This window comes from Mustela lutreola, chromosome 15, assembly GCF_030435805.1.
Source record: "Mustela lutreola isolate mMusLut2 chromosome 15, mMusLut2.pri, whole genome shotgun sequence".
Taxonomy (NCBI): Eukaryota; Metazoa; Chordata; class Mammalia; order Carnivora; family Mustelidae; genus Mustela; species Mustela lutreola.
The window spans coordinates 3,727,702-3,745,674 of record NC_081304.1 but is presented as its reverse complement, the minus strand read 5'-3'; the positions used below and the strand labels follow the sequence as shown (position 1 = coordinate 3,745,674).

The 17,973-nt window shown below is 48.0% G+C and overlaps 1 protein-coding gene and 2 long non-coding RNA genes across 8 annotated transcripts in view; 1 reads left to right on the top strand and 2 right to left on the bottom strand.

Moving 5' to 3' along the window:
- Positions 1–17,973, top strand: part of TNRC6C (trinucleotide repeat containing adaptor 6C) — a 148,539-nt gene that overhangs the window by 74,452 nt on the left and 56,114 nt on the right. Inside the window, exon 1 of one of the 5 annotated variants that reach the window (XM_059150452.1) lies at positions 5,061–5,363. The exons of the other annotated variants lie outside the window; for them this stretch is intronic. Coding sequence (XP_059006435.1) covers positions 5,330–5,363 — 34 coding nt within the window. The 5' untranslated portion in view covers positions 5,061–5,329. Of the gene's footprint in view, positions 1–5,060; positions 5,364–17,973 lie in introns of those variants that run through there. 5 annotated transcript variants of the gene reach the window in all.
- LOC131817071 (uncharacterized) lies at positions 336–4,968 on the bottom strand. The gene is made up of 3 exons (XR_009348308.1): positions 4,192–4,968; positions 3,636–3,816; positions 336–3,492 (listed from the first exon to the last, which is right to left on the bottom strand). It is a non-coding gene; the product is annotated as an uncharacterized LOC131817071 (long non-coding RNA).
- On the bottom strand, positions 4,973–8,808 carry LOC131817070 (uncharacterized). 2 transcript variants are annotated; one of them, XR_009348307.1, is made up of 4 exons: positions 8,507–8,808; positions 6,494–6,662; positions 5,710–5,965; positions 4,973–5,063 (listed from the first exon to the last, which is right to left on the bottom strand). It is a non-coding gene; the product is annotated as an uncharacterized LOC131817070 (long non-coding RNA). The 2 variants fall into 2 exon arrangements; XR_009348306.1 differs by having other exon boundaries at positions 5,801–5,965.

Here is a 17,973-nt window from a genome sequence, read left to right as displayed (position 1 = left end):
TGCTGCTTTCTAACATGGAGAATAATGCCAGAGGATTAATAGCAAGCAGTATTTCTCAAAACTCTGACTTTGCTATATATTTGAAACAAATATTTTTAGACACCTTGGCCATGTTTCTTCAAATAGTCTCGACTCTGATCTGCTAAATTCCTGGTACAAGGGTTGTAGGTCATTGGTTGTCAGCAAAAAGCAAGGAAGGGGGCGCCTGGGTGGCTCAGTGGGTTAAAGCCTCTGCCTTCGGCTCAGGTCATGATCCCGGGGTCCTGGGATCGAGCCCCTCATCGGGCTTTCCGCTCAGCGAGGAGCCTGCTTCCCTTCCTCTCTCTCTGCCTACCTCTCTGCCTCCCTGTGATCTGTCTGTCAAATAAATAAATAAAATCTTTAAAAAAATAAATAAAGCAAGGAAGAAAAAGAAATTATCGAATATAATCATTGACCAAGAATATGGTCTTGTCTGCTTCACCATATCAAACACAGTTACTTTCTACACTGAAACATGGTCCTCAGGAAAATCTTAACACAGACAACAAACAGTATGCAGTCATCCCTAAATAGCTTGGTGTTTTAATTTCAGATGCTTATTTTGAAAAACTGGAAAAGAACTATAACAACCCCGTTTTTTTCAGGCCTTATCTCATTGTTACATGATGAGTTGGCAGGACCACATCAGGGTTCCCATCAAATGCTGTTGGTGCAAGACATTATCAGGACATTCTTAGAGAAGTAGAAAATAAGGAATTGCTTCAAATTTGGGGATTGAAAATAATATTCTTTATTATAATATTTGCCTCTGTAAATATCCTCTGGAAAGCTATTTCTAGTTTATCATAGTTTAAAATATATATATAAAATATATATGGGGGGGGAGACTAAATCAGCATTTTCTATATAAACATCTCAGAAAATGGAATGAATCTGTATTATCTTAATAAAATAAATGATTGATTTTTGGCTCCCAAACAAAAGTCTTCATTTTATACCAGGTTCATCTCTTTCCCAGCAGTTGCTGATATCATGGCCAGACGAGCCTTTCTAACTGATTCAGGTCCTCTTGAAACCTGTCCTGCCTCCCTGTTCCTGCTGCCAAAGTCTCATTTTCAGTGATTGACTCAGAAATTAAAGGGCAGAGACCTTAACGGTTAGAGGTCCTGAGAGGTTCAGACCTCTGATTTTGGATGAGAGTGAAGTCCTAGCTGGGGGTTTGACCAGTGCTGTAGCAGCCAGGACTGCCCCGCCCCTCGCCCCCAGGGCAGAGCTCCTTCCAGCCCACTGGTCTGCTCATACCCTAGGAAAGTGCGACACTTTCTTTATAGGGTACTTTCAAAGTAATTAAGAGCTGAGACGCTTACAGTTGATCAGCAAACAACGTAGGCTGCACAGTGCGCACTGAAGGGGACAATGGGTCTGTAGCCCGAGCATCTTCCTGCAGGAGAACCAGAGAGTGGAAGTGCGGAAGGGACTTCGTGGGGTGGGGCCCGGTGACTGGGACAGAGTGGAAGGGGGAGCCCACCAGGGGCGTGCATGTCCTGGGACAGATGACACTGAGCCTAGCGTATTTGTGACGTGGCAAGGAAACGGTGCTGGTAGAATGGAAAGTAGGCCGAGTGGAACAGAAGGGAAGATGCTGACTAGGCAAGGCTGTTCTGACGGCCAGGCAGAGAAAGCGAGACTTTGCGCCACAGGAACTAGGAAGGCAAGACAGATTTCAAGAGAACCTGAACGTCCCCAACCAACAGCATTTGATGGGAACCCTGATGTGGTCCTGCCGACTCGTCATGTAGCAGTGGGATGAGTCCTGGAAAAAGCAGGGTTGTTACAGCTCTTCCTGTTTCAGTATGTGCGCGCGCGCGCGCGCACACACACACACACACACACACACCTCGTAAAGGTTTAGTTTGATTGGCAAAGAGTAAAGAAGGTTAAATATGCCTGGAAGGAATCAGTGGACTTTGAATCACCTTCGTCATAGCTTTGAGAAGTTGTGTAGTACAAACCTGCTGAAATTAAGGAGCATCCTGGTTCCCCTCATCTGAGGGCTGGGCTGCCTTACTGCCTCCTCCCTCTGCAGGAGACTGTCACAGGGTTTGCGAGAGTAAGGGAAAGCAATCTGGTCCACCCCGTATACGGAAAGCACTCACCAGGGAACAGTGGAGGTGTAGAAACAGGAATGTGTGTAAAAGAATTGAAAACTGAAGTCATACTCGTTTTAGCCCAGCGAGCGTAGATCCATTTTCTCTCCTGTGACATAAGGTAGTGGTAGAGTGCGGAGAGGGACCCAGCCTGTCACTCCTGTGCTCCTCCTTTCCTTTAGGTCCCACATGCTCTGGGAAAGGGTGTGAAGTCAGTAGATCAGTCTGGCTCTTGTTAAATTTTGTTGTGATTCACCTTGTAATTTACAGTAATCTGTCAAACTTGTTCATATGGGAACATCACAGTGCCAGTTTTTGCCAGTTTTTGATAAGCCGATACACAAGCTTAATACTTTCGCACTGTTTTTGCTCTGGTGACTCCATCAGAATGCCTAGGCGGCAGCTGCACACCTCTGACGGAGGAGAGGCTAACCTGCCAGAACCGTGTTGTCTCTCTTTTTTTTTTTTTAAGTTTTTTTTTTTTTTTAAGATTTTATTTATTTGACAGACAGAGATCACAAGTAGGCAGAGAGGCAGACAGAGAGAGAGGAGGAAGCTGGCTCCCTGCTGAGCAGAGCGCCCAATGCGGAGCTCAATGCCAGGATCCTGGGATCATAACCTGAGCCGAAGGCAGAGGCTTTAACCCACTGAGCCACCCATGTGCCCCAAAGACCTTATTTATTTATTTGATAGCACGAGAGTGGGGAGGCTCAGAGGGAGAAGCAGACTCCCTGCTGAGCAGGGAGCCTGATGCAGGACTCGATCCTGGGCCTCCAGGATCATGACCTGAGCTGAAGGCAGTCACCCAGCCAATTGAGGCACCCAGGCACCCCCGTGTTGTCTCTTCAAGCATATCTGCATTAAGTCACTGGGCAAAATGTTTATTGAATGCCTACCAAGTATAGGGATAATAGGATAATAGTCATGCCGAAGTGGGCTGGGGGGCCACTAAAAGATAACTGTGGGGGGCCACATGCCCCTTAACCCAGACCGAGGACAGGGGATGGTCCAGGAAGGCTTTCCCGTGGAGGCGACCTGAGCTGAGTTTTGGATTAGCTGTGAAAGGCAGGTGATGGAGGAGCCTGCGAGGGTGGTGAAGGTGGTTTGGTGTGGCCGGGGGCACAGGAGGAGGAGGTGGGCTGGGAAGGGCGCTGTTTGTATTACTCAGTGAAGCAATAAAGTAGCACAAAAACTTACTGGAGCGAGAGTAAACCGATAAATTGATGAGATAGGATGCACTGGAGGGACCCGGGAAAATGCGCGCACACACGCACATGCACCTGCCCAGGCTTAGGTTAGCACGGCCCGGCCTCCCGAACTGCTGGGCACGCGGTGGCTTCTGTCAACACTGTGCTAGAAGACCCTACACGAGACAAACATGGGAACTGTCGGAGGTGACGCAGACCATCTCCAGATCCTAAAGCTACTAAACTGGTTGAGAGCTAGTATTATTTGTGACCAGGGGAAAACTAAAATGAAAACGAGAGATCACCGGTTTTCACTTACCAGACGGCCCTGCTTGACAGTCTGTTGAAATAGCAGCGGGACCTTGGACTGAGTGTTTTCCATGTTTTGGGCCCAGGTGCTTCACAGCAAGACCCCAGAATGAACACTCTGCCAGACTGCTGAGGGCCTGGGAAGGGGCAGCTCCAATTTGTTGCAGGTGGGGAGGTAACCAGTCCGGCCGCTGGGGAGGGCAGTGGGTAGAATTTATAAAAAATTTTAGGTGGTCCCATCTCCTGGCCCAGGTATTCTTTTTATTTTATTTATTTTGAAGTAGGCTCCATACCTGGCATGGAGCCCCACGCTGGGCTTGAACTCACAACCCTAAGATCAAAACCTGAGCTGAGATCAAGAGTCACAGGGTTGACGGGCTGAGTCACCCCGGCACCCCTCCTGACCCAGCTGTTCTAGCTGGGAGTACTTCTCTTTCCCCACCCACACCCTGTTGCTCCGCAGTATCGCTTGCTCTGTGGCATGAACTGGCGGTAGGTGCATTGAGAATGTCAAGTGTCTGCTGTCGTCTCTCCGGATCACTTACAAACGGAGGAACGTTACTAACCTCGCCGTGACTGACATCGTGCTTTGCCATACGGAGCTGGAGCAGGATCTGTGGTTGGGAGCGGGTGGAACTAGTGCTGGGTCTCAGGTCTTCCCTCACTGGCAGTGATGACATTTGCACGAGTTGTCAGGGGTGGAGGGGGCTCCTGCAGAATGAGGCGGAGAGGACAGGGTTCCGCCCAGTCCCAGTCCAGGTTCCGTATTTATTTGTCTTGAAGTAAAACCCTGGCCTCCTAAAAAAAAAAAAAAAAAAAAAAAATGCAGGGGAAAATGGATTTTTTAATTCATGTATGCATTTGGAAGGGAGCTCATTTAGCCAACTGGCAGACGCAGCTGGTAAGATAAGTGGTGGTGTATCGATGCGGTGTCACACAACTCAGGTTCCAGAAAAATGTCATTTTGTCATGTGGTTTTCTAGGCAGACTATGTTCTTGCAAGTCTGCTGCATAGCTCTAGCTCCAAACACTTGAGAGCTTTTATCTTAAAAAAAAAAAAAAAACAGACCAAACCTCTTTTTCATTGTGCTGAAGGCAGAACAATGTATTGTTTTGGTGGCGGCTTCGAACATTTATAAACAGAGGCTTTGCTTCACATGCAGTAGCGTGGTGTTTGCTACTTAGATCTTTTTTAGATAGAGGCAGGAAAGTAATTAAGAAGTTGGACACTTGCCAGTTTACATATGGGGCTCGTTTAGAATATTATTGCCAGTGTTGGTGTGCCAAATTGCAGGGTTGTTTAGGAAAAGCAAGAAGGAAGGAGGAATGCGCATCAAAGGCGGAGTGTGTCTGCATGCGGCCCGGCACTGCGTTCTTCTTCTTCCGGCTGACTTTCAGGACAGCAGAAGAGGGGCCCTGGTGCTCGGTGCAGCTGGTCCTCAAGTGCAAACGTTGGTGACAGTCGAAAGAATTTAAAGAGGAAGAAAGATCGGTTTAGTGTCAGCTGCAATTAGATAATCAGAGCTTCCAGATCCCCTCTGTGGGCGCCTCCCCCTCGCCGAAGGGGATGAATCGGACACCTCCCCGAGTGGAAAGGGCACGGCTGGCCCCTGCCCCGCGGGCGCCCGCAGGTTGCCGGGCCCGGCCGGCGGGGGAGTCCGCTGGCGGCGCCCCAGCGGGAGGCTCCTGCGGCGCGCGGCCGACATGGTGGAGCTGCGCGTCCCGGCCGGCTCGCCAGGTAGCGTCTTCCGCGGCCTCGGGCGGCCCCTGCCCCCGCAGATACCCCACCCCCGGCGGCTAGAGCAGGAGAGGGAGCGCGGCGGCCGCGGCCGCGGCGGGGGCTGGGGCTGGGGCTCCGCGGCCGGGCCCCTGGCCGTGGCTCCGCCTGGCTAAAATGGCGTCTTGGAAAGGAGCGGCCGGCCGGCGCGGGGCGGCCCCTCCGTCGCCGCTGCGGCAACCATGGCCGCGACCGGGATGGTGACCGCCGCCCTCCCTCGCCTCCGGAGCTCCCGGCGCGCCCTCCCCAAGCGCCAAGCGGCGCCTTCTGCCCCTGGGTGCTGGGGCACTGCTGATAGGCCCCTAACCTGGAGGAAGCAAGCTCGGCCCCTGCGGCGTTGCAGAGAGCACAGGCCCCGATTCGGAGTCTGTGCGCCCTGAGTATTGTTTCCAGCAAACCTTTGCTCCGGCCCGTGTTCAGAATTCCTTGCGGTTGTGGAGGTTGACAGATGAAATGTCTAGAGTCTGTCCCGCCTTGCAGTTCTGAATTCAAAGCGCTTTCTCCGCCAGGTTCTCGCACACGTGAAACGCAGTGGAAGGGGAGGCATCTTTGCTTCTCAGAAGCTGGAAACAGTTGTTAACATTTATCCCGCTTCTTGAAAGAAGTGGCAGGAAACTTGTGTTATTGCTTAGCGTTAGGAGACGCATCTCAACTAGGGGAAAGTATTTGGAACCACTTTGTATAACGTATGCTTTGCTGTTTCGTCATTTCAGTCCAGGGCTGGTGGGTGCAAACAATGAGCTCCGCGCTCGGGTTGTTGTTGGTGCTAATTCAGCATCCTGCACAGTTCCAGCAAGCCCTGTCCGCAAGTCCCTGTCAGACGAATTTGATACCTCGTTAAAATTTTGCCTACTCCAGCTTCTGGAAGCTCTTTGTTAAATACTTTTCCTTGAAATTTTAATCTTTATATGGTAACATTTTGGAACTTGAAAAAAAAACTTTTCTCTTTAAATCATGCTATTGTGTAATCCTTTTTAAATTAATCACTTAAGACAGTTATGTTACTTAGATTTTTATAGAGATACGTGTTTTTAGAATGTGTAGACCATTTAAGTAGCAGAAGAAAAGAGAATTTAACATAATACACAAACCTCATTACTTTTTTCTTTTCAAGGCTTTTTGGGGGGGGGGGGGATCATTTTGGTAGTAGAATGGCGGAGCAGAAGGAGCACTAGACGCAGCTTTCAGTCCGGTCCTTACTGTTTATTAGTTATTAACACCTTTTCTGAGTTTGACGTCGCTGAGCCTCTGTTTCCCCATCTGTAAAATGGACATAATTTTGTTAGAGTTCAGTTGATGCATTGTGGTGGAGATACTTCAGGATTTCAAAGTGTCGTGTCACGTCTGATAGACAGGACAGCCCCGTTTTATAAACTCTCCCGGACTTGTTGCGTATTACCGGTATGGGTTTTAGCCTTTCAGAGCTCCTGGGTTGTGCAGGAGAATCTAGAGCAGTTGTATGGGAATTCAGTCTTGGTTTATTTCAGAGTTTTCATTCATTTCGGAGTGCTTGCTCCTGCAAATAAGTCATTTCACAAAAATTTTCCCCCATGGGTTTCTTTTAAACTAGGACTAAAACAGGGACTGGTGAATTGATAACACAGTCAAGAGACTTTGGTTAATGCAAAGTGTGTTCTTCAAATAGTGTCAGAGTCATAACGTTCTCTTAGGAAGAGTGGTATACCTTAAACATAAAAACAATAATGATTTTTGGAATAAATTCTCCTATCAGAATATGTTGTGATGGTGGTAGATGGTGCTGGTGACGAAGGTGGCGGTGGTGACGAGTGTGGCAGTGGTGACGGTGCCGATGGTGCTGGTGATGAGGGTGGTGGTGACAGTGAGGAGGGGGAGGTGGAGAGAGACATTTTGGGGTTCCCTGGAACAGAGCTGCTCAAACCATGCCCTTCAGAGACCCACAGAAGACTTGAAAGGAGTCTGAGTGGGGAGGAGACAGTGGGGAGTGGATGCAGCCCTAATCGTCCACAGCGGCCCTGGGGTTAACACCTCTGTGTGCTGGCAGCATCAGCTCTGCTGTCCGAGTTCCGTTGCTTGGGCGGTGTCTGCCACGGCGCTAAGACGCCTGTGCTGAGCGGCACTTCCAAACGCACTTGAGCCCGTTTCTGAAAGCCATCGCCATTGCATTAAAATCACAACTTTCTGCTTTAGCTTTTGAGATCTTTCGAGGTTTCAAATACATTTTTATGTTCAAACTATTATTTTTTAAAGATTTTACTTATGGGGACGCCTGGGTGGCTCAGTTGGTTAAGCAGCTGCCTTCGGCTCAGGTCATGATCCCAGCGTCCTGGGATCGAGTCCCACATCGGGCTCCTTGCTCGGCAGGGAGCCTGCTTCTCCCTCTGCCTCTGCCTACCATTCTGTCTGCCTGTGCGCTCTCTCTCTCTCTTTCTCTGACAAATAAATAAAATCTTTAAAAAAAAAAAAAAAAAGATTTTACTTATGTATTTATTTGAGAGAGAGAGCACACAAGCAGGGGCAGGCGGATAGAGAGGGAGAGGCAGGCTTCCTGCTGAGCGGGGAGCCAGAGGACTCGGGCTCAGTCCCAGGACCCTGATCAGGACCGGAGCCAAAGGCAGACGCTTAACCCACTGAGGCCCCCAGGTGCCCCTCAAACTATTACATTTTCAATTATTAGAGTGATAGGACACGACTGTTTCTCATTGTTAAACTTCTTGAGCAGGAAAAACAAATGACAAAACAAGACACAAGTGAAAGAAGGGGCCTAAGGACGAACTGAGGCGCGGGGCGGAGCCTGCCTGGGTCACGCTGTCCTGACCCCGGCCTGGGGCTCTCTTTGCAGAGTGTTCCTGGGGCACCAAGAACGTACGGGTAGGCCCGAATCAGACGTGCAGCACCACGCGCTGAAGAACTTTTACTGTTCATCTCTGAGCAGTGCCCACAGAAGTACCTAAAGTACTGGAGGTCTGAGAGTTTGATCACGATGAAAACCATCATAGTAACTGTCTCTCTCACTTTTTTCCTTACCCACTGTTTCGTTACAACTGAAAACATTTAAATAGAAACCTAGATTTAGTAGTTCACAGAGTACGTAATAAACCATTGATAAAAGAGCAGCAGATTACCCAGTTAGTCTCATTTTCAGCCCTTCTGAAGAGTTCCATGTATAAGGATCGCCAGTCTTTGCGGTCTGGAGGACAGAAGCCCTTGTTTCAAAGTGGACACAGGCATTTCCATGCAGCGGTGAGAACCAAGCTTCTTGGGACCCCCCCTAGTAGCAGTGTCACCTCCCCTTTGTCGCCGCCTTGCCAGAGCACAGGGCCACGTGCCGTTCAGCAGAACACCTTTACTGAGACATTTCTTCATCTACTTTCATCTCTCCCGTCCTTTTGCTCTTCTCCCCTAGTCTTCTTGCTCCCTTTTGCCCCTCCCCACTGTTCATCCCAAGTTCTAGAGCATTCGCCTCACCTCTGAGTTCCGAGCACTTGTCTCCTGGCCCTCACCACTTGCAGACATGTTCTTGATTTTGAGGAAAAGGGTACTGCTCAGTAACAGTGTCCAGATTTCTCAGCGCCTGTTAGATACCGCTCCCACTTGACTGGGGTGTCGAGGAGGGTGCCAGGCCTAGAGAAGAGACCGGAGTGGCAGTAAGGGCCTTTTAAGGATCTAGATAAAGCACCTGCAGTGCTGGGCTAGTCCACACACAGATCGGAGGGGATGGGCAAACCCTGTGCTCAGGAGCTGAAACCCTCACATCTGAGCTTCTGGCTCATTTCTCACAGGACCTTGGAGCAGATCTGCCAGCACCTCCTCTCCCCAGCCCTCCCTCCCGAGAACTGTTACCCCAGTACTCCCGAGCTCAGTGGTTGGAACGACCATCCACTCAGGGCCCAAACCCCAGATCTGGGCATCACTCTTGAATCCTCCCCACCTGCTCCGCACATGTCCCATCTTTCACCAGGTCCTGTGAATTCTGCCACCTGAATATCACGCCATCTCCATCTCTCCCACAGCAGGGCCTTCGGATTACATTATCATTGCCATCTTAGCCTCAACTACGGCCACCGAAGTGGGGACTAGAGAAAAATTAGCATTCATATTTATTTTTCAATATAAAAAGTAAGGAAGGAATTCTGACATTCTAATATTAATTCTACAGCCTGATGTGTGTATCTTCTGCTGGTCTCCCAGTTCTGGGTCCCAGGTGTCATACACAGGCGTACTGTGGTCTCCTGCCGGGGAGGGGGGCGGGGGGGTTTCATGGCAGGAAGGACTGTCTGAGGGCCGCGCTCATTCCTTCTTGCCCTGTGTGTTCCATGCCAGGGACCACTCGTGTGGGCTCAGTTGTGTTTTCAAAGGCCTGACAGCCTTAGCAGTGCTGGTGTCTGGGGAGGAGGGGACTAAATGGGTTGTCTCCTGGCAAAGCAATTGGCTTTCTGTCAGAGGTAACTCTGTTATCAGAACACCTGGGCGGCTCCATCCATGAAGCATCTGCCTTCTGCTCAGGTCATGATCCCATGGTGCGGGATCCAATCCCACATCAGGCTCCCTGGGAGCCTGCTTCTCCCTCTGCCTCCCGCTTCTCCTGCTCTGCTCTGCTCTCCTTGAGCAGAGCAGACGGGGGCGCCTGGCTGGCTTGGCTGGAAGAGCGCAGTCCTGCGCTAGCTTGCTCTGACAAACAAACAAATAAAATCTTTAAAAAAAAAAAAAAAAAGATAACTCCGGTATCTCTAACAGGGGCTGGGTGTTCCAAACTTGCTAATGTATAGAAAATGAGAACTTTTATTTTTAACAAAAAATACAGGAGAGATGCTTTACTAATCTTTGCTGTATGTGATCTGGGCTTCCTGTTGGTCATCCTGTATGGGTCTCGTCCCACAAGTGTGCTTGTTTGTTTATTTTGTTGGGGCAGCATTTGAAAATAAATTGCAGATACCATAACCCTTAATATACACCTGTATACAAAGATGTACAATTGTAGTATGGTCATATAAAAGACAAAAATTAGGAAATTTAACTTTGGTATAATCCTATTATCTAATATTAAATGTAATACATTTAAATTTCACCAGTTGACCCAAATAATACTCTTGATAGCAGTTGAATTGTCTCTATATTTATTATTATTATTATTTTAAGATTTTATTTATTTATTTGACGGACAGAGATCACAGGTAGGCAGAGAGGCAGGCAGAGAGAGAGGAGGAAGCAGGCTCCCTGCAGAGCAGAGAGCCCGATGTGGGGCTCGATCCCAGGACCCTGAGACCATGACCTGAGCCGAAGGCAGAGGCTTAACCCACTGAGCCACCCAGGGATCCCTCTATATTTATTTTTAAGTTTTATTTGTTTAGTAATCGCTGAGCCCAGCATGGGACTCAAGGTCACACCCCCAAGATGAGGAGTCGCACGCTCTTCCAGCCAAGCCAGCCAGGAGCCCCCGTCTGTGCTTGCTGGCCCCACCTCCACACTCGGAAAGGAAAATGATAGGGTGCGCTACCTTGGAATTGTTTCTGACAGTGACCAGTAGCTCAGCGTGCTGTATAGTGCCTGGCTTTGTCTTTTTTTTTCATTCTTGATTTTCAGAGAAATAACTAAAACATGCCTGGGGAAAGAGGGCTTTTTTTTTTTTTTTTTTTTTTTTTTTTTTTTTTAAGAGGGGTTTTAAATGGTAGAATAAACACAAGAATACCTTCTGTTTGCTTTTTTTACATTTTAAGCACTTCCTATTTCTGCGCACTGCCCCTGAATTAATATTTGGGGACCTACTTTATTTTGATGTTGAAGAACCACAGAAGTAAGAAACAGAAGAACAACTGACATAGGGAAAGGAGGAGGAAGGTGTAGCGGTGCCCAGTGACGGCAGGACAGATGTTAAATGTCAGCCGCAGATGATACTGTCCTGTGGACAGGAGGTCGCCAGGAGCCCGCAGCTTCTCCAGGACCCCGGGAGAGACTGCGCAGGTGGAGCAGGCGGGCACACGACTGACTGCGCAGCAGTTCACTTTGTTTTAAGTAAAATGTCATTGCTCTGGATCGACCCCTCCGGTTCTAGAACTTACCTTCAAAAGAAACTGTAGATTTGTAGCATCATTTACCACTTCAACTGAATGTAGACTGTATCTAAACTTGATTTCACTGGCGATGGTGCATCAGCTGCTCCGCTAAAAACTGGAGGGGAAAAAACGGGCAGCCCTTACCTTGTCCGAGTTTACAGCCAAGAGGGAGAGGCAGGCCGTCACACGAATGGAGAGCGCACACCAAAATGTGTGCCCTGCGGGGAGAAGGAGCTTGTCTGTCCTGTTCGACACCGTGTCCCCAACATGGAGCCCGTAGGCGGGAGGCACCCCGTGATAGCTGCCGTCTAAACCCGGGCTTGGCAAGCCATGGCCCGCAAGCCAGATCCAGCCTGCCGCCTGCTTTTGTGAATAAAGTCGGGCTGGGACACAGCCATACTCGTTCATTGACAACGTATTCTCTATGACGGCGCTTGCCCCACAGTGACGGGATTGACTAGTAGTTTCTGAGACCATCTGGCCCGCAGAGCCTAAAATATTTACTATCTGGCCCTTTACAGAAAGTGTCTGCCAACCCCTGGTCTAAATGAAGTAAAAGCAGAGGCAGACTGTTAGGATGACTGTGGCAGGGGTCCCCAGCACGGGGCGGCAGGTGGGGGAGCTGCTCAGATGAAGTGTCTGCCACGTAGCGACAACAGAGTAGCCATCACGTCCAGGTCGGGGACGCTGCTGCCGAGCCCTGTGGCCAGGGGAGCCCTGCGCAGACGGCACCTAGAGGAGCTGGCCTGAGCGCCGAGAGGGGAAGGACGATGGGAAGTGAGGTCCCCAGAGAGAATCGAGCCTGGGGCTGCTTACAGGAGCGAAGAAACCCATGAGGTGTTCAGGCACCGTGATCTGCCGCGTCCGGCTGTGCGCTTGGAAGGTGCACCTGTAGCGTGCCCTGGAGGGGAACACGGGGGGGGGGGGGGAGATGAGGACGCTGCCGAGAGCTGCTGTAACAGTCCAGTCAGGAGGTGGGGGAGCTCCGGTCGGGGGTGTCCACAGGGAGCTTTTGTTTCTCTCTCTCTAAGATTTATTCATTGCAGGTAATCTGTGCACCCACCACGGGGCTCAGACTTCCAACCCTGAGATCAAGAGTCAGGTACTCTTCCAACCGAGCCAGCCAGGTGCCCCTCTGTTTCTCATTTTTAAATGGAAGATTCTGGAGCCATTCAGTATTAAACTCACAGGCATGATTTGATCCTGCCCTTGTGTTGTTTCAGATAGTGAGCACGTCTGTAGAAGCGACTGTCCTTCGTGCCCACACTGCCGCGTTGGGGCTAGTCCTGCCCCACACTGGGAGGAGTGGGCGCCAGCAGGAGCCTTCTCACCGCGGCGATCGCTTCTTGAGAGGACAGACGTGTTTGTTAGAGACGGTCCATGCTGCACTGGCCCCTCCCGTGCCCCAGCTACAGCTTGGCGTTGTTACTGGTTTTTATCCTAATGACTGGGGTTTTTTGGGAAATTTGAGATTTTTTAGTTTACGTAAATGAAAACACTATCTATCTCACATGATTATCTCAATTCCAGTGTTAGCCTTTGGTCCTTGGCCCTTTGCTGCTCTTACAAAGATCTCAAGGGAAAGAAGGGTCTGTGAAAGTGCAGAATTCTGGTTTGATCGGCACTAGCTGCTTCCTGCCTGTAGAGAAGTTCATAAATTGCTTTTTCTTACAGATTGTTATATAGTTCTGAATGTAAAGATCTAGAGTGATTTATTTTTCTCCTAAGCAGCAACATTGCCCTATAATTTATCATCTCGCAGTGTCTAAAATTAAGTGTTTTGGAGGAGCACCTAAGTGGCTCAGTAAGTTAAGTGTCCAGCTCTTGGTTTGGGCTCAGGTTATGATCTCAGGGTCCTGGGACCGAGCCCTGAGCATCAGGCTTTGAGCTCCATGGGGAACCTGCTTGAGGTTTTCTTTCTCTCCATCTGCTCCTCCCTCCCAATAAATAAATAAATAAATCTTTTTAAAAGGTTTTGAAAAAAATTAAATGTTTTGGCCATTTGTATTCCTATTTCTTATTTACAGTTTCAGACTTTGATTATAAATATTTATAGGAAAGTCCAAAACAAAATCATCTGAGTAGCAGGATGGCATATGTTAGAAACGTTCTACAATATTTATTGAAAACTCACTGTGTTTTTTGGTTGTTTATTTCCAGACAGTGTAGTTCCTTGTCTTTGACTCTGTTCATTTCAACAGAATAAATTAAACAGTTTTATTATTAAAGTATCTTTGCTTTACATGTGAAAAGAAGCTCAACATTACTAATTATTAAGCAGATGCAAATCCAAGTCTCAGCGCAATGCCGCTTCCCAGCCGTTCGGGTGGCTGCTGTTCCAACAGAAGGTAACAGGTCTGGTCGAGGGTGTAGAGCAACGGCGGCGGGGAGCTGCTTCCCCCTCTCCCTCTGCCTGCTGCTCTGCCTACTTGTGATCTCTCTCTCTCTGTCAGATAAATAAATAAAATCTTTAAAAAGAAAAAAAGGGGCGTGTGGAGCAAATGGAGCCCCTGTGTCCTGCTGTTAGCAATCCTTGCCGAGCCGCAGCTATGGTGGGAAACAGTATGGCAGTTGCTCAAAAGATTAAACCTAGATTTACCATATGATCCGGCCGTGCCACTTCTGGGGATGCACCCAGAAGAACTGCAAGCAGCGACTGGAACGGGTACTTGCATACGGCTGTTTACGGCAGCGCCATTCACAACAGCCGGAAGGTGGAAGCAGCCCGCGGTGTCCGTGGAGGAGGGGCCGGTGAACACGGCGCGGTGTATTCATGCAGTAGAATGTTGCTCAGCCTGAAAAAGGAGGAAGGGGGTTCTGACACCTGCTGCAATGTGGATGGACCTTGAGAACTGAGAGAAGGAAGCCAGACGGAAAAGGACAAATAGTGGTCGATTCTGTTTATAAGAAGTACGTGGAATAGGGTCACAGTGTCACCAGAGCCTGGGAGGGGGCAAGAGGCGAGAGGACATCTTGTGTGATAGGTTACGCCTTCAGGTTGGGCTGATGGATATAGCACTGATGCTTGTACAGCGTGAATGTACTTGAACCCACTGAATCGTGTACTCACAAAGGGCTAAGATGGGAAATGTGTATTTTACCACAATAAAAAGAAATCTTTGCTCTGATATTGGGGTTGAGACTGAACATGCCAGCTTTGTGGCTCGGTACTTCCGTGTGTGAGTCTCCTGTCACCGTGGAGGGTACGGCTACTCTAGATATCATCCAGTCTACAGCTGAAACCTTAGGGCTTATATAGTCCATCTCTGTGGAGCGGAGAAGGAACAAGGCCTTGTTCGGATAGCGAGCGCCTTTAGCTGGTGCTCAGCTTGGGTTCCATACGTGTACATTCTTGGGTTGGTCCAGAAATCCCATGCTGGCTGGCTGCCGTGCAGCAGACACGATGGCCGCAGAGCTGTGCTCCAGGGCTCCCTTCAGAATGCCACTGCACCCGGTGGCCAGACTGGGCTTTCATCCCACCGCGTCTCCTTGCACGTGTGAAGTTCGCACACATTTCTGACCGTGCAGGTTTGACCGCTTCTCTTCCATACATCCCTGTGGCGAGGAGCACTGGTGCTTTGCTTGGGTCCCTTTTGGGATTCCTTTCTGTCATTTTGATACCACAATGAAGCATTTAACTTTTTTCAATTTTTTGATACATTTTTAAAATAGAAGAAACTATGCAAAAACTAGTGTAACTGAATCCAAGGTACACATGTAACAGTCTTTTGTCAAGTTTGCTTCATATCTCTTAGAAATGATTCAGATGTTCCTCAGTCACATTTTCGTCTCCCCCGAAAGGAATCCCAGGCCTCACGTTTCAGTGTGAGTGACATCTCGCAGTGTTCAAGTGCGTTTCCCAATTACTGATGAGATCGGTTATTATTTCGTGTGTTAGCGGCCGTCAAGGACCTCTTCTCCGGATTGCCTCTTTCTGTTGTTTTTCCTGCCCTTGTTGGGTTTTAGTCTTGTTCTTATTGAATTGTAGGGATTTTTTTTAACAAGATTTTATTTATTTATTTGACAGAGATCACAAGTAGGCAGAGAGGCAGGCAGGGAGAGAGAGGGGGAAGCAGGCTCTCCAAGGAGCAGAGAGCCTGATGTGGGGTCAATCCCAGGACCCTGGGATCATGACCTGAGCCAAAGGCAGAGGCTTAACCCACTGAGCCACCCAGGCACCCCGAATTGTAGGGATTCTTCATTCTTTATTCTGTTCTCTTTTCTTCCTGTCTGTGGCTTGTTTTTGTTTTTTGTTTGTTTGTTTTTTTAAGCTTCCTTTATATGGTATCTGCTGTCATACGGTGGTTTTTAGATGAACAGAGTCAAATTTATCAACTCCTTAGGATGATAAGTGTCCCACGTCCTAGAAATGGCCTCCTGTATTTCCTTATTGAGCTTAAGGAAGTCTTGCTATTGTGACTAGGTCTTTAATCCATGTAGAGCTGATTTTTCTTTATGATTGGAGGCAGGGATCTGATTTTTTCCATATGGCTAGCCACTTGTTCCGATAGCATTTATTAGCTGGTCCTTCCTTTCTCCACTGGCTTGTGATGCTGTCCTTCGTATCCAAGCACGCAAAAATATATATTTCAAACCTGACACATAATCGAGTATGAGTCCAGCAGATTGGGGGCTGAGCAGCAGATAAAAGGCATTCCACACAAACCCTCTAGACCATCAAGAGAGAGCTGATTCCTTTGCATAGGGACCTATTATGGAATAGAAAAAATAATAATACATATTCGAAAGGTACACCAGGAATGCATTGGTAAGCCAGGTTAGAGACCTCCTGCTGTCTGGGTGTGGGCTGCGGTGAGTACTGTCCTAGGTGTGTCCTGTCCCCGAGGGAAGCAGGGCTGTTGCGAGAGTGCACTCTGGGAGGTTTGCTGGTAACATTCCATAGTCTCTGGTTTTTTAACTTGGTCTGATTTTCTGCCTTACATGATGAGGGGCACATTGACCTCTTTGAATTTGTTATTACAGAAGCTAGTTTTAGTAGCACATACAAAACTTAGTGAGATCATGACCTGAGCTGAAAACAAGAGTTGATGACCCAGGCACCCCTCCTCTGCACATTTTTAATCAGATTATTTGGGTTTCTTGGTGTTGAGTTGTGCTGGTTCTGCATATATTTTGAATATTAACACCTTGTCAGCTATGTCATTTGCAAATACTTTCTCTCATTTAGTAGCTTGCCTTTTTGTCTTATTGGTGGTTTCCTTTGCTGCACACCTAGAGCAAAATTCTGAATTCATTACATCCCTTTTAAACCTTTTTTTTTTTTTTTTTTTAAGATTGAAGTTGTCACTAGGATGTTCTTTGTAGCTATAGTGATCATTCTTTACACACTTCCGCTGTTTCTCTTTTAACTCCAGTAAACTTTAAAAGAGGCTTTCTGTTGGAAACCCAGTTTTACTTCCCAGGAGTAAAATTTTTCTTATTAAAAATGTGAGGAAAACATAATGAAGAAAAGGTTCTAAAAGAGAAGAAATATTTTATTGCAGTTATCTGTACATCGTACTGTTCGAAGAAACCATCAAGGATTTCTAAGCTGTGTGAATTTGTTGTATGCGTAGGTTAAATCAATTTTTTTATGTTTTATTTAGTTCGGAGTGATCCATACTTCAGATAGAGTCTGCTGGAAACTCATTGGACTATAAGTTGGATTGCAGTGTTAGAAATAGTCAAATAACTAGAAATCCTAGGAAATAAAATGCAGATGGCAAACACTGGATTCTTTGAAAGGATCATAAGGGTGAAATCAAATGACTGCTAGAACGGAAGATAGCGCATCACATCGCTCTAGGGTCCCCAGTGCGCAGACTGTGGAGGGAGGAGATGGAGAGCAAGGGGAGAGGGTCCCCAGAGTTCTTATTTGTGTTCAGTAATGGCAAACCGTGATTGCTGGTGATGACAGAGAAGTAATAGAAATGTAATGAACTGTCTTAACCCTCCGTACTCCCGATAACGTAAGATAGCATTTTCTAATGCCTCTTCTCTCCCTGTGGCCCTCATCCCCAAAATACTGCTTCTCTTACATGGTTCTGCACTGTGTTTACCGTTGTTTTCTACTAAGTGAGCCGTGTAGCTGTACTGTGCCGTAGCTCCGGTTGGAGTTCTGGAAGGGAACTACGGATGGTACTTAAGAAGCCCCGTGCTCGTGGTGTCCCTGCAGTCCGGGTGTGTTCAGGTGCAGCTCAGCCACATCAGTGTCCTACCTGGGGCGGTCCTGCCACGTGGCTTCCTTTCCTGCAGATGGCTTTCAGGGACACTCACATGCTCACGTGCACCATGAGTCTCCTCAGGAGGGACAATGGTATGGGGTAGTGGTAAGGGTTAATACCATTCTAGAAACACAAGCTCTTTTTTAAACAGGAACTTACTATGAAGGCAGGTAACTTTTTTCCTAAGTCATTTTTTCACATTTGTCAGTCAGCGTTGAACCTGGAAATAAGGATCTTCCCCCAAAGACTAATTCACAGTGGATTCATTGACAAGTGGGAGAAAGATCTAATTCTGAATGTGTTTCGTGTTTTTCA